We start from the raw sequence: 13,976 nt of genomic DNA on the forward strand, positions 1-13,976 counted from the left end.
GGTTGAATCATTAGCGGTATAATTTATTATTTTACCAGCCCACTATTTTGAAAATAAAGATTTAATAATGTATCACATGAATAATAGATATTAAGTAAATTACAAGGGTGACTAAACATTGATGAACACGCATTTCGTTTTTTTTTTCTTTTCCACAATTTCTGATTACTATCATGTTTCTGTTACTAGGGGTATATAAAGGATTTCTTTTGTTTTTTTTTTCTTCTCTCTTTTTCATAATTTTTTAATATGAAGGTCTGACAAAAAACAGATGGTGATTTATTGTTACTCCATGCTAATCCTGCTGGACCTTTTTGCTGCTTTTGACACTGTGGACCACCCTCTTCTCCTTCAAATGCTTTATGATCTTGGCCTCCCTGATACTGATCTCTCATGGCTCACTTCCTACCTCTCTGATCGTACCTTCAGCATCTCTGACTCCAGTAACACTTCCCCTCCCCTCCCTCTCTCAGTTGGGGTACCCCAAGTCTCAGTTTTAGGACCCCTTCTGTTCTCTCTTTACACTTCCTCCCTTGGCAAACTGATCTCAGACTTTGGATTTCAATATCACCTGTACGCTGATGACACCCAGATCTATCTATCCTCCCCTGATCTCTCTCCCTCTGTCTTAGATCATGTAACTAACTGCCTTGCATCTGTCTCTACCTGGATGTCTGCACGTTTCTTGAAACTTAACCTCTCCAAAACTGAACTCCTCATGTTCCCTCCCTCCAATGATATGATTCTCCCATCTATCTCCCTCAATGGTAATGGTGCTATCATCTCTCCGTCTACTCATGCACCCTGTCTTGGTGTCACCCTTGACTCCAACCTTTCGTTCACCCCCTATATTTAGTCTGTCTCTAAAAACTGTCACCTCCATCTTAAACCATTGCCCGCAACCGTCCCTTCCTAACACAGCATGCCACTAAGGCTCTTGTCCATGCCCTGATTATCTCCCATCTTGACTACTGTAACTCTGTCTTAGCCAGTCTCCCTCTTAACCGTCTCACCCCTCTACAATCCACCATGAATGCTGCTGCCAGACTTATCTTCCTCTCACATCGCTTTACTAACCTCTCTCCCCTCTGTCAGTCTCTTCACTAGCTGCCTGTGCGCTTCAGGATTCATTTCAAAATCCTCACTCTTACTTTCAAAGCCCTTCACAGCGGTTCCCCTCCCTACATATCCTCACTCATCTCTAAATACACTCCTAACCAGTCTCTCCGCAAATCCAATGATCTCCTTCTATCCTCTCCGCTGATTTCTAGCTCCCATGCCTGCTTACAAGTTTTCTCAAGGGCTGCCCCTATCCTCTGGAATGCCCTCCCCCAGTGTATCCCTCTCTCCCCCTGCCTATTCCTTCAAAAAATCCCTCAAGACCCACTTCTTTAAGGATGCTTACAACATAGCACATTAACCCCTTTCCTCCCATATTCCTTTAGCTCACCTTTCCTAGTCCCCTCCTACAATACTTTTACTAGTGTGGCTGGTCTATCCCTAACAACGGCACTTTTACCTATTGTGTAATACACCCTAACTCCCTCAACTGTAAGCTTGTTTGAGCAGGGCCCTTCTCATCTGTTTTCTTGATGGCGCTATATAAAACAATAAATAATAAAATAATTGTTAGCAAGGATGGAGGTTTTTAGGTTTTTAAATTATGTTGGTAACTTAAAGTTTTGAAACATTAATATGTTTGCATCATTAGAAGCATACGTGATTATCCTCTTTGAGCATAATTCATAAATATGAAGGCTTAACAAATATAAGAAATAGTGGAAAATATGAACAACCGAATAATTCAATCTTAAGAAGCATTTTTCTGCTCCACATGGATCTTATGCTGGAATAGATATGGTCCTGAGAAATGAAGCCTTGATAAAGGCTACAAAAACAATAATAATAGAAGGTGTAAACTGGATGGACCATAACGGTATTATTTGGGTGATAAATAACAATATACAAAGTAGGGTAGCGGGAGAATGGAGAACAAGTAATGACATATTGAATAAAAAAGAGAATATTCAAAGAGGATAGTAGATATACAAATTACAAAAGGTAGACAAGCCAAAGAACAAAGGTCACACAGCAGAAACAGCACAGTGCAGCAGATCAAACCATAGAAACATAAAACATACAATGCAGGTAATCCATAATACAGTGCAGAGAAACAACAGAAAGAACAACCCACACCACCCCAAATGCAGCTCAAGAATGTTGAAACTGTGGAATTGGGGTAGCCCCCCGCAACACCTGGAGGCAGTACCATTGGGTAAAGCAAAACATGTTGTAAAGGGAATTCTTAATAGAGTCGTCCATAATAGCAATAAATGCGGACCATTTTTTAAAAAAGGACGTCGCCTTCACCTCCCTATGCAGGGTCGCCTCTAGCCAATCTATACGAAAAAGAAAATCAGGCCGACTCAGAGCCATATCAAGAGTCGGTGGACTAGATTCTATCCATTGAGCCAAGATAGCCTTCTTGCTAACCGCCGATACAGTCAACAAAAGTGTCTTCACCCTAGCAGAGAAATTCCAACCCCCTCAGTGGCAGCAGAATCCTAAACAGGGCCCACTCTGCCTTCAAATCAAGCAGGATGCCCAACTTCCAGACCACGAAATGGTGGACTTCTCCCCAAAACCTCCCAACAGCCGGACACGCCCAGAGGCGTAGAATAGTCTGCCTCCAAAACCCTTCATTTAAAACACCGAGAATTAGTCCCCAAACCCACAGCTACATAAAGCTTCGGGGTCATGTAAGCACGATGCAGTATTTTCAAAAATACCTCACTGTATGAACAGGACACTAAAACTTTGAATTCAAAACTGTAGCCTTGACCAACATGTCAAGGTTGATATCAGTGAATTCCTTCCACCAATCAGGCAAACCCTGCCTAAGGAAGCTCCACTTCAGGACTTGTCGAATATGCCCATAAAGAAAGGACATGGTATGGGGGCCGGTAAGTTTACAAAGCATTAAATGATGAAAAGGGTTAGCATTAGACTTGGTCACCAGGGGGCTCTTCGTGTGCCCCTTCGTGCTCCTCTTCGGCAAAAAAAAAAATCTTCGTATTCCGCAAATATTCGCCCGTTTCTGTCTTCTCTTCGGGCAAATATTCGTGGACATTCTTTGTGTTCGTATATTCTTTGTTTTCCCGTTTTTGGCGGGTTAATACGCGGTTAACGTGTACCACAGCAGCTCTGGCGCCAGGAGTTTAAATGTCCGTATGAGGAACTCTATTGGTTGCCAGCAGGGGGCTCGTCTGCCAATGGTTGATGGCAGACGAGCCCCCTGCTGGCGACCAATAGAGTCACTCGTACAGACTTTTAAACTCCTGGTGCCGTAACTTGCCCGGCAGATACCACTTGTCTCCCTCCTCCATGAGTTAAATGTCCGTATGAACGACCAATAATGGAAGTAAATGGTACTAAACAGACAATAGTAAGTAACAAATAAACAGCATCCAAAGATATACCGTATTGGCTCGATTATATGCCGCACACTTAAAGTTTGGTGCTCTTTAAAAAAAAAATACACGAGTGGAATGGTAAACCAGTATTTTATCAAATCAACAGGAATACATGTATTTTAAAAATGTTGGTATCTATTATGCAGTTAGTCAGCATAGGTTATACAAACAGAAATTTGGAAAACCAATAGCCATGTTAAGGTCCCCCCTACATTTATAATACACCTTACTTATAGATGTGCCCCTCTGCCCCCTCGTATGCCCCTCTGCCCCCCTAGATATACCACTCTGCTCCCCTGATATGACACTCTGCCTCCTGATATGCTTTATGCCCCCATGATATGCCACTCTGACCCCCCCAACTTACCAATGCATCCCCAGACTCCCTGGTGTCTAGTGGGGGCAGCTGATGGACGTCTGCACGATGCACGTAGACAACCTCTGCTGCTGCTCATCACTTCCGCCGGGGCTTGATCATAGAAGCCCCTGTCGAAGTGCCAGCAACAGCAGAAGTTGTCTGCGCGCATCGCACAGACGTCCACAGGCTGCCAGAGATGCAGATCTAAAGAAATGTAAAATCCCTATAATTAATAGAGAAAAAAAAGAGTCCTTAAACCAACTGATATCAGAAAAGAAGATGCAATAACAAAGCTAAAAAAAAAACATAAAACACCGGGTCCGGATGGGTTCAATAACACTTTCATTAAACACTTAAAAACAAATTTAAGTAGATATTTGGTGGAAATATATAATAAGATGAATGAGGAAAAAAGTTGCCCAATGGAACTTCTACAGGCAGTTATTCTTACAATATTAAAACCTAAGAAAGATGCCACGATAATTACAAACTATATGCCTATATGCCTTATTAATAATGATATAAAACATTTTGCAAGTATTTTGTCTAACCGTCTAACATATATATAATTCCTGAAATCAAGATCAGATAGGATTTATTACTGGAAGAACATCATATAGTGATTGGAGAAGAGTAGTAGATATACTAGATCATGCAAATAAAAACTCAAATCCAGTGCTTATAGTAGAGATCCATGCCAAAAATGCGTTTGACCGTGTTAACTGGAATTTTATGTTCCAGAGATGGACAAATTCTTATTAAATGCTGTAAAAGCTATGTATAAGAAACCAGTAGCAAGAACAACAGGACAAAATTTGACTAGTTCAAATTACAGACCAGAACCAGACAAAGGTGCCCCTCTTATACAGTGAAGGAAAAAATGATTTGATCCCCTGGTGATTTTGTACGTTTGCTCACTGACAAAGACATCATCAGTCTATAATTTTAATGGTAGACTTATTTGAACAGTGAGAGACAGAATAACAACAAAAAATCCAGAATAACACATTTCAAATAAGTTATAAATCGATTTGCATTTTACTCAGTGAAATAAGTATTTGATCCCCTATCAATCAGCAAGATGTCTGGGGCTACATGCAAGATCTCACCTCGTGGAGTTTCAATGATCATGAGAACAATGAGGAATCAGCCCAGAACTACACGGGAGAATCTTGTCAATGATCTCAAGGCAGCTGGGACCATAGTCACCAAGTAAACAATGGGTAACACACTACGCTGTGAAGGACTGAAATCCTGAAGCGCCCACAAGGTCCCTGAGCTCAAGAAAGCACATGTACAGGCCCCTTTGAAGTTTGCCAAAGAACATCTGAATGATTCAGAGGAAAACTGGGTGAAAGTGTTCAGATGAGACCAAAATCGCGCTATTTGGCATCAATTCAACTTGTCATGTTTGGAGAAGGAGGAATGCTGGCTTTGACCCCAGGAACACTATCCCCACTGTCAAACATGGAGGTGGAAACATAATGCTTTGGGGGTGTTTTTCTGCTAAGGGAGAAGGACAACTTCACCACATCAGAGGAACGATGGATGGGGCCATGTACCGTCAAATCTTGGGAAAGAACCTCCTTCCCTCAGCCAGGGTATTGAAAATGGGTCATAGATGGGTATTCCAGCATGACAATGACCTAAAACACACGGCTAAGGCAACAAAGGAGTGGCTCAAAAAGAAGCACATTAAGGTCCTGGAGTGGTCTAGAAAATCTGTGGAGGGAGCTGAAGGTTCGATTTGCCAAACGTCAGCCTTGAAACCTTAATGACTTGGAGAGGATCTGCAAAGAGGAGTGGGACAAAATCCCTCCTGAGATGTGTGCAAACCTGGTTGTCACGACCGCCTGCACAAATGGCACTCACCGCAGAAGTTCTTCTGCCCAGTCTACCGATACCAAGAGAGGAGCCCTTAGTAGCAGACAACCAGGACTTAGAGGATCCCAACAGCAAGGAGGCCAAGTGCGGGCAGGTTGATATAGGTACTGAGTGTATGACAAGGTGAAGGAAGCTCCAGACGAAACACACAGGCAGGCCAGAACTGAAGCGGTTAACACGGATGGAAGGTCAGGATAGCCGAATCGGTACACGGGACAGGTAGTCATACAAGCCAGAGGGTCGAGACACAAAGCGGGAAGTCAAACAAGCCAAACTGGTACACAGGAATCCAGTCAGAGGTATTGAATCACAATCCAGAGAGTAGTCAGACAGGCAAAGGGTCAATGGTAACGAAGATCCAGCAAAGATACAGCGATAAGGACCACAACAGGGTGCTTGAGAGATGGATTTTTAAATCCGGCGCCAGCCCAGTATCCCGCCTCCTCAATGACGTCACGGCCGAGCCTCCAGCTGTCCATAATTTCCCTGATTCCAGCTACGCGGCTTAGCCGCACCCACCGTGCTCCTGTAGCAGGATCCCTAGACTTAACCCCTTGACTCCCGCGCTGGCGGCAGAGTCTCTGCCTGCCAGTAATGGAGTTCTGGGACGGAGTCTCGGGTACCCGGCATCTGCGGGCGGAAGTCTGCTCGCTGGTGACGGGACCCAAGACCCTGACATTACCCCCTCCTGGAGGGCCGGTCGAAGGCCGAAAGTTCCCAGGTTTGTTGGGAAACTTCCTGTGGAACCTCTAAAGTAATGCAGGAGCATGGAGATCCTTGGAAGGAACAAGGTAAAGTAAACAATTTATAACCTTCTTGGAGTCAAGGATAGACTGTACTTCATACTCAACATGTGAATCGACTAGAATAGCTTCAGGACGAGGAGTAAACTTGGAGAAACGGTTACAGGTGAGTGGTTTAAGCAAAGAGACATGAAAGGTTCGAGGCATCCTAAGGGAGGAGGGAAGAAGGAGTTCATAGGAGACAGGATTTATTTTACGAGCAATACGAAAAGGACAAATGAAAGAGCATCAGCCTTTATATTCTTAGATCCGGGACAGAAAGAGATCTTGAGAGAAACAGATACCCTCTGGCTTGTCTAGGATTAAGTCTTTTAGCTTTGCTGAGATATTCCAAGTTTTTATGATCTGTAAGGATGGTAATAGGATTTCTCACCCCTACCAATAGATGTCTCCATTCTTGTAAAGCCATGGTAGTGCCCAGTAGCTCACGGTTGCCGAAATCATAGTTCATTTCAGAAAAAGAAAATGAAGCGTGTTTTGGAATTCTTTTCTTTGAGAGAGCACAGCTCCAACCCCTACCTCAGAAGCATCAACTTCAATGACAAACGGTTTGGCAACGTCCGGGTGTCTGAGTATAGGAGCTGTAGCAAAGGCTTTTTTAAGGTGAAAAAAAGCCTGAATGGCCTCTTCAGACCAGCTTTTACAGTCTGCTCCCTTCTTGGTCATTTGGGAGACAGGAGCCACAATCTTAGAAAAGATTTTAATACATTTTCTATAATAATTGGCAAACCTAAGAATCTCTGAAGAGGTTTTAACGCACGAGGCCGGGGCCACTCTGAGATGGCTGAGAGTTTCTTGGGATCCATCTCGAATCCATGGGCCGATATGATGTATCCCAGAAATGAAACTTGAGAAACTTCAAACAGACACTTCTCTAATTTGGCATATAGCTGATTTTGACGTAAGCGCTATAGAACAATTCGGACGTGTTTGCGATGGGACTGTAGATCGGGTGAATGGATCAGAATGTCATCCAAGTAGACTATAACAAACTGCAGAGAAATATCATGAAAATATAATTGATGAATTCCTGAAATACAGCTGGAGCATTACACAATCCAAAAGGCATGACGTTGTATTCATAATGTCCCATTCTGGTGTTAAAGGCAGTTTTCCACTCGTCCCCTTTACGTATACGTATCAAGTTGTAAGCTCCCCTTAAAACCAATTTAGTGAAAACGGTAGAACCCCGTAAGCGGTCGAATAATTATGGTATAAGGGGAAGCGGATACTTATTCTTGATGGTAATTCAATTTAACCCACGATAATCAATGCAAGGTCGCAAACCGCCATCTTTTTTAGCAACAAAGAAGAACCCTGCCCCAGCGGGAGAAGTGGATTTGCAAATAAATACTTTCTTTAAATTGTCCTTGATGTATTCCTCCAACGCTCGCGATTTAGGAATAGACAGCTGATATACTTGTCCTCTAGGAGGAAACATACCAGGTAGCAGTTCTATCAGGCAATCATAAGGTCTATGGGGTGCGCCCAAGGCACGGGTGCAGCAGATACAGAAAAAATAGCAGTATTATTTTTCTTTAATAAGTTATTAAAGACATCGTTTATCACATGCAGAACCCCATCCTAGAATGTCCCCCGTATGCCAGTTGATAGAGGGGTTATGTAAGCGGAGATAATAGGACAAGTAGGAGACGATATCACATGGAAAGAAACTGATTCTTGATGAAATAGTCCCACCGACAACAGCAGTGGCGAAGTATGCTGAATGATGTAGGAGAGATGTAACGGACGGCCGTCAATGGCAGGAATAGCGATGGGAGGAAACAACTCGGAGAGTGGGACCTGATGGCAAATGTCAATGATGAAGCCGGCAGCCCCCAAGTCTAACATAGCAGAAGCAGAAATCTTCGCCCCAGCCCATTCCAAGGAAATGGGGATGAGAAAACAGTATTTGAAGTTACGAGCTTTAGAATCATCACCCAGACAAGGCTACTTTACTTGAACTGGGTGCAGTAGTTTTCCGCCTTCTTAGGACATGCTCGCACAAAATTACCACTCTTCCCACATTAAAAGCATAGACCTTCAGACCTTCGGCGGTTATTTTCTACTAGAGACAATTTAGTGGCCCCCAGCTGCATGGGTTCCTCTGTAGAAGCTGCACAGGAGGAGGCCCCAAAGCAAGAACCGGGTGGAACTGGATGAAAAAAACTTATCTCTTGGCCTTTTGTGACTGCCTTTCACAGATACGGTTATCGAGTCCTAAGGCCAAAAAAACTAATTCTTCTAAATCATTAGGCTGATCACGGGTAGAAAGTGCATCTTTTGAACGTTCTGATTCACCTCTGCAGCAATAGTCTTAAACTCAATGGCATAGTCAGATACTGAACGCGACCCTTGGGTAGTATGTAACAAGGTTAGGGAGGCAGTAGCAGCTTTACCAGGAACTACGAAATGCCAAAACGAAGGAGGCGTAGTTGTAGATCAAAGGCAAATCCTTCTCCCATAATGGTGAGGCTAGGGCTTTGCCGGACAATAAAGAGATTAAATATCCAACTTTAGCTCTTTCAGAAGAAAACATCTGGGGAACAAGTTCAAATTGAATAGAGCATTGATTAAGAACTCCACAACAGGATTCTGGTTCACCATAGTAGTGGGTGGGAGCAGGTAGTTTAACAGGAACTGAAGCGGAAATAGGTGTTGCGGCTGAAGGATTAGTAGTGGCCGTAGAGGAGGAGGACTGAGTGGATGCAGCAGCTCCAGACCCAGGGTCCGACCTAGCGACCAAAACCTGCATAACCCGTGCCAACTGGTAGACAACTGGTAGACAAAATTAAAATAAAATATAAATTTAAGTGGTCTAGCGAACATATATAATATTAAAAATCACTCCAGATGTTAAATCTTTAATGGAAGTGAATTTTATGGACATTTTGAAAGAAATTTATAGAAACCGGCAGAGTTCATACCAGTAGATGCTATGTACTATGTCTGATCTCAAATTGCTGGCTACAAATGGTCCAATCGTGTTTTAATAAATGTATTAGGAGAAATGGAAATTCTTATATAACCATGGAAGTATTAAAACAACAATTTGTCAAAGGATGAATAGGATATCTCTGCATAAAACAATTATATGAAGCACAAGCACTTCATTGGTTGATGGCAGACGAGCCCCCTGCTGGCAACCAATAGAGACGCTCGTACAGACTTTTAAAATCCTGGTGCCGCAACGTGGCCGGGGGAGACCACCAGTTAAAGGTCTGTACAAACGACCAATAGAGGCCAAGTTCCGCCGTCAGGAGTTAAAGGGCCGTGTGAGGCAACCAATAGAGTCGCTCACATGGCCCTTTAACTCCTGACGGTGAACCACTCCTGTTAATCCCTGTGATGCTGCGTAGATAAGGTAGGCTAGATGGGGAAGAGACCATGGAGATTAGTAAATGTAGACGAACGTGAAGATTCTTCGTGTTGTATGTCTTCGTCTTTGTATACGTTTCTCCTCCGCCATGTTCGTATGTTCGGTATTCGGGCTGAACGTTAAAACACCCTTTGTGTTCGTTTTCGTATTCGCCCGAATACGAAGTCTAGTTCTGTCTTTGTTCTCGAATCGAATTCAGCCTAGAGATTGCCTTTTTTTTATATGTATCACGTAACTAGGGGGTTAACTATGTTGTTATCTTAGTCAGAGGATTGCATGTATATTGCAGTCCTATTGATTTTTGGGTAACCTAAAACGCCCGGTCCTTGGTGGTGGCAGCGTGTTTTACACCCAGTTTTGGGGGTGACTGGTTGGGGTTGGTGGTGGTTGCTTTGTGCCCTTCAGGGAAAATGACAAACGCACCGGAAGTCTGGTTGGCACCCATACTCCCACGTCACGGCTCGGCTGATGGCCCTGTCCGTGGCAGGAACTATTTCATTATCTGAGAATTTCTTGCAAAGGAATTTATTTTAAAACAAAAAAACAGAAAACTACATTACAACATGGTAAAAGTATCAATACAAACTACATCCCTAGAGTCACAGCAAAATGTACAGACATTTTAAGATTAGCTCATGAGATCAAAGCTTATCCATCTAAGCAAAAATGGGACGAAGGCTTAAATAAAAAAGACATGTGAGGAAAAACATACACTGCTTGAGTTTATATGAGAACCAATTTAAAATCATAAACAGATGTCATTTAATACCAGTAAGGTTAGCTCGTATTTATTCCATCTAACCCAATCAATGTTGGCACTGTAAGAAAAACATAGGAGGTTAGAAGCATACGTGGTGTGAAAAGGTTATAGGGATATTGTCCTTTGCAACTGACTGCTTGAATAATTTATTAGGAACCAAAGTCAATCCTGAATATACTGTATATCCCTTTATTTAAGATGGCCAGATACAGGAATGTACCTGTTTTGAATGTACATTTGTTTTCGTACAGATTGCAAGGCAATGGAAGGGCAACTTGTATGAGGTTAAGAACAAGATAAAACACTATCTGTTGTATGAGATTAAAATGGAAAAGGGTTTAAGAAGGATGAACAAGAAGTTATATAAAAAAAGTGAGACATGATAAATGGATTGACAAAATTGAAAATAGTAAATATTTTCAATCCGATTCCCTCTTAGGTGTACCGTATTTGCTCGATTATAAGACAACCCCCCAAAATCTGAATATTAATTTATGAAAAAAAGAAAAAGCCTGAATATAAGACGACCCTATAGGAAAAAAGTTTTACCAGTAAATGTTAATTCATGTAAACTATGTGAACATTTTTTTTTAATAAAAGCTAAAAAATATTTTGTTTTTATTTCCTTTTTTTTTCAACCTACCCCCCAGTTATGCACATCTGCCCCCTGGCTTGCCACTCTGTCCCAGAAATGCCTTATACCCCCTATATGCCACTGGGGCAGAGTGGCATATAGGGAGGTCAAAAGGCATATCCTGGGGCACAGTGGCATTTAGAGGGTTAAAAGGCATATCATGGGGCACAGTGGCATATAGGGAGTATAAGGCATTTCTGGGGAGAGTGGCGTATAGAGGGTTAAAAAGGCATTTCTGGAGGCAGAGTGGCATTAATGTTGTTAAAAGGCATTTCACAGAGCACTCTGCCTCCAGAAATGCCTTATGCCCCCCATTTAACACTCGCTCCCCCTCCCTCCTCCAAACTTACCGGTGCTTCTGAGTCCCCGGTGCTTAGTCTGGGCAGCGTGTAGTGCTCTATGCGATTCGCGTAGACAACTTCCGCTGCAGCCAGGAGGAGGTGCAGTTAGCAGCGAGGGTTGTCTGCGTCCATCGTGCCTTTTAACCCTCTAAATGCCACTGTGCCCCATGATATGCCTTTTGACCTCCCTATATGCCACTCTGCCCCATAATATGCCTTTTAACCCCCTAAATGCCAGAGAGGCAAATCAAGTAGAGCTCTACACGCTGTCCGGACTAAGCACCGGGGACTCAGAAGTACCGGTAAGTTGAGGGGGGGAACAGGAGGATCCAAGTCCCCTGCATCGCTGCGGGGGATCTGGATCTTAGTCTCATAGTCAGACCCAGTCGAGGTCTGATTATAAGACGACCTCGATTATAAGACGAGGGGTATTTTTCAGAGCATTTGCTCTGGAAAAAACCTTGTCTTATAATCGAGCAAATACTGTACTTTAAAATGTGTATATATAGATAGAGTCGCTCGTACAAACTTTTAAAATCCTGGCCCAGCAACTTGGCCGGCAGAGACCACTGGTCTCCCTGCTACAACAGTTAAAGGTCTGTACAAACGACTTTATTGGTCGTTCGTACGGACAAACCGTGGAAGCAGGGAGACCAGTGGACTCTGCCGACCAAGTTAACCCCTGACGGTGGTTTGCCGTCAGGAGTTAAAAAGGCCGTGCAAGTGAACCTATTGGTCGCCTGCAGGGCGAAAAGAATGCACAAGTCTAGTTTCTGGGGTTTTTTTAGGTCCCTCTGTGCAATTTGGATCCTGGGGCATTAGTTCGATAATGGGCTGCCACAAGATTGGGTGTTCATTCCAGCTGGTGGCCGCTTAGATTTCCCTGGTTCCCAGTTTTGCTTCATTGGATTGCCGTTAGGGGTATGGTTTGGTTCAATGTTTTGTTAGAAGTCATGGGGCCGTCTCGCTGGGACGGACACCCCTGGATACTTCTGGTACATGCAAGGGTTAAAGATTTAGGTATGGTCCCAATACGTGGTTTGATTCAGGATATAAAATGGAGGATGGCAAGATCTCCCACAGCTCAAGATAATGCAAAGACAAAAGTTTATAAGGCGATATCTTGTTTTGTTTCTCATAACAGGGGCATCGTGGTGAGACATCATTCATTGAAAAATGAGAATTCTAAGTTGGAGGATGAGATTCACCTTACTGATATTGGGCTTGACATTTTATGTTATGTTAGGTTTGTAAGCCAAACATGCTGATTTTCTTCTTTCATGTAAGGGCATTAATATGTAAGAAAAATGTCATATGGATTTTCAGTAGAATGGTGTTAAAAATATTTTTCCGACGCCTAGATGAAATACAGTGTCAACATATTAGCATTGAAATGCTTAAAAATATTAAAACAATTTTAAATGTGAATTAACAACAATACATTAATATTTTAACGCTCAAAATGGTTTACTTATAAATATAAAACATTTGGATAATATAAATACAGCTGCTTCCACTTACGTAAACTAGGTGGTATTTCATTACATAAAGGTAATCTGTAATTTACAGATTTGTAGTTGGAGATGTTTCCAGGATTTTTAAGATTAATCCAAAATTTATTTTGGGTGTCTTGGATGTCTGTTGAATAAAAAATAAGTTGATTAATAAATGGATAAACATGTTTTGGTGTGAAGAGGGAATATTAAAAACTACCAAATAATTCATTTGTAAAATGTATAATGCAATATGATTTATTCCATAAAGAATGTATACCACAGCAATATTTATCCTATAGAAATGCAAACAATACAGTTGACTGAACATGGTTAAAATTTATAAAATATGGTATCGGTTCACACAAAAACTATATTATGAAAATATGATTATTAACAATGTAATTCAAATAAGTTAACATATTCTCTATGTAAATTATTGTCCAATTACCGTCCAATCTCTCACCTCTAAGCTTCTTGAAAGAATCGTTTATACCCAATTAACTAAGTTTTTTGACTCCAACTCCTTACTTGACCCTCTTCAATCTGGTTTTCGCCCTCGACACTCAACTGAGACCACCCTTACTAAAGTTACAAATGACCTACTTACTGCAAAATCCAAGGGCCACTACTCTATGCTAACCTACTGGACCTTTCTGCTGCTTTTGACACTGTGGACCACCCTCTTTTCCTTCAAACTCTTCATGCTCTTGGTCTCTATGACACTGCTCCCTCCTGGTTCACTTCCTACCTCTCTGATCTTACCTTCAGCGTCACTGTCTCCAGTAACACTTCCCCTCCTCATATCAGTGGGGGTATCCCAAGGCTCAGTTCTAGGACCCCTTCTGTTC

General features: G+C 42.3%; 2 protein-coding genes across 5 annotated transcripts in view; both read right to left on the reverse strand.

Moving 5' to 3' along the window:
* Positions 1-13,976, reverse strand: part of LOC128491756 (beta-1,4-galactosyltransferase 1-like) — a 134,282-nt gene that overhangs the window by 78,470 nt on the left and 41,836 nt on the right. For both annotated transcript variants that reach the window (XM_053464081.1, XM_053464073.1), the window contains exon 2: positions 13,154-13,270. In XM_053464081.1, the coding sequence (XP_053320056.1) occupies positions 13,154-13,270 (117 nt within the window). The remainder of the gene's footprint in view (positions 1-13,153; positions 13,271-13,976) is intronic.
* MPV17L2 (MPV17 mitochondrial inner membrane protein like 2) overlaps positions 1-13,976 on the reverse strand; it is a 153,242-nt gene that overhangs the window by 37,177 nt on the left and 102,089 nt on the right. The gene's annotated exons all lie outside the window — the stretch shown is intronic.

Source organism: Spea bombifrons, chromosome 1 (assembly GCF_027358695.1).
Source record: "Spea bombifrons isolate aSpeBom1 chromosome 1, aSpeBom1.2.pri, whole genome shotgun sequence".
Taxonomy (NCBI): Eukaryota; Metazoa; Chordata; class Amphibia; order Anura; family Pelobatidae; genus Spea; species Spea bombifrons.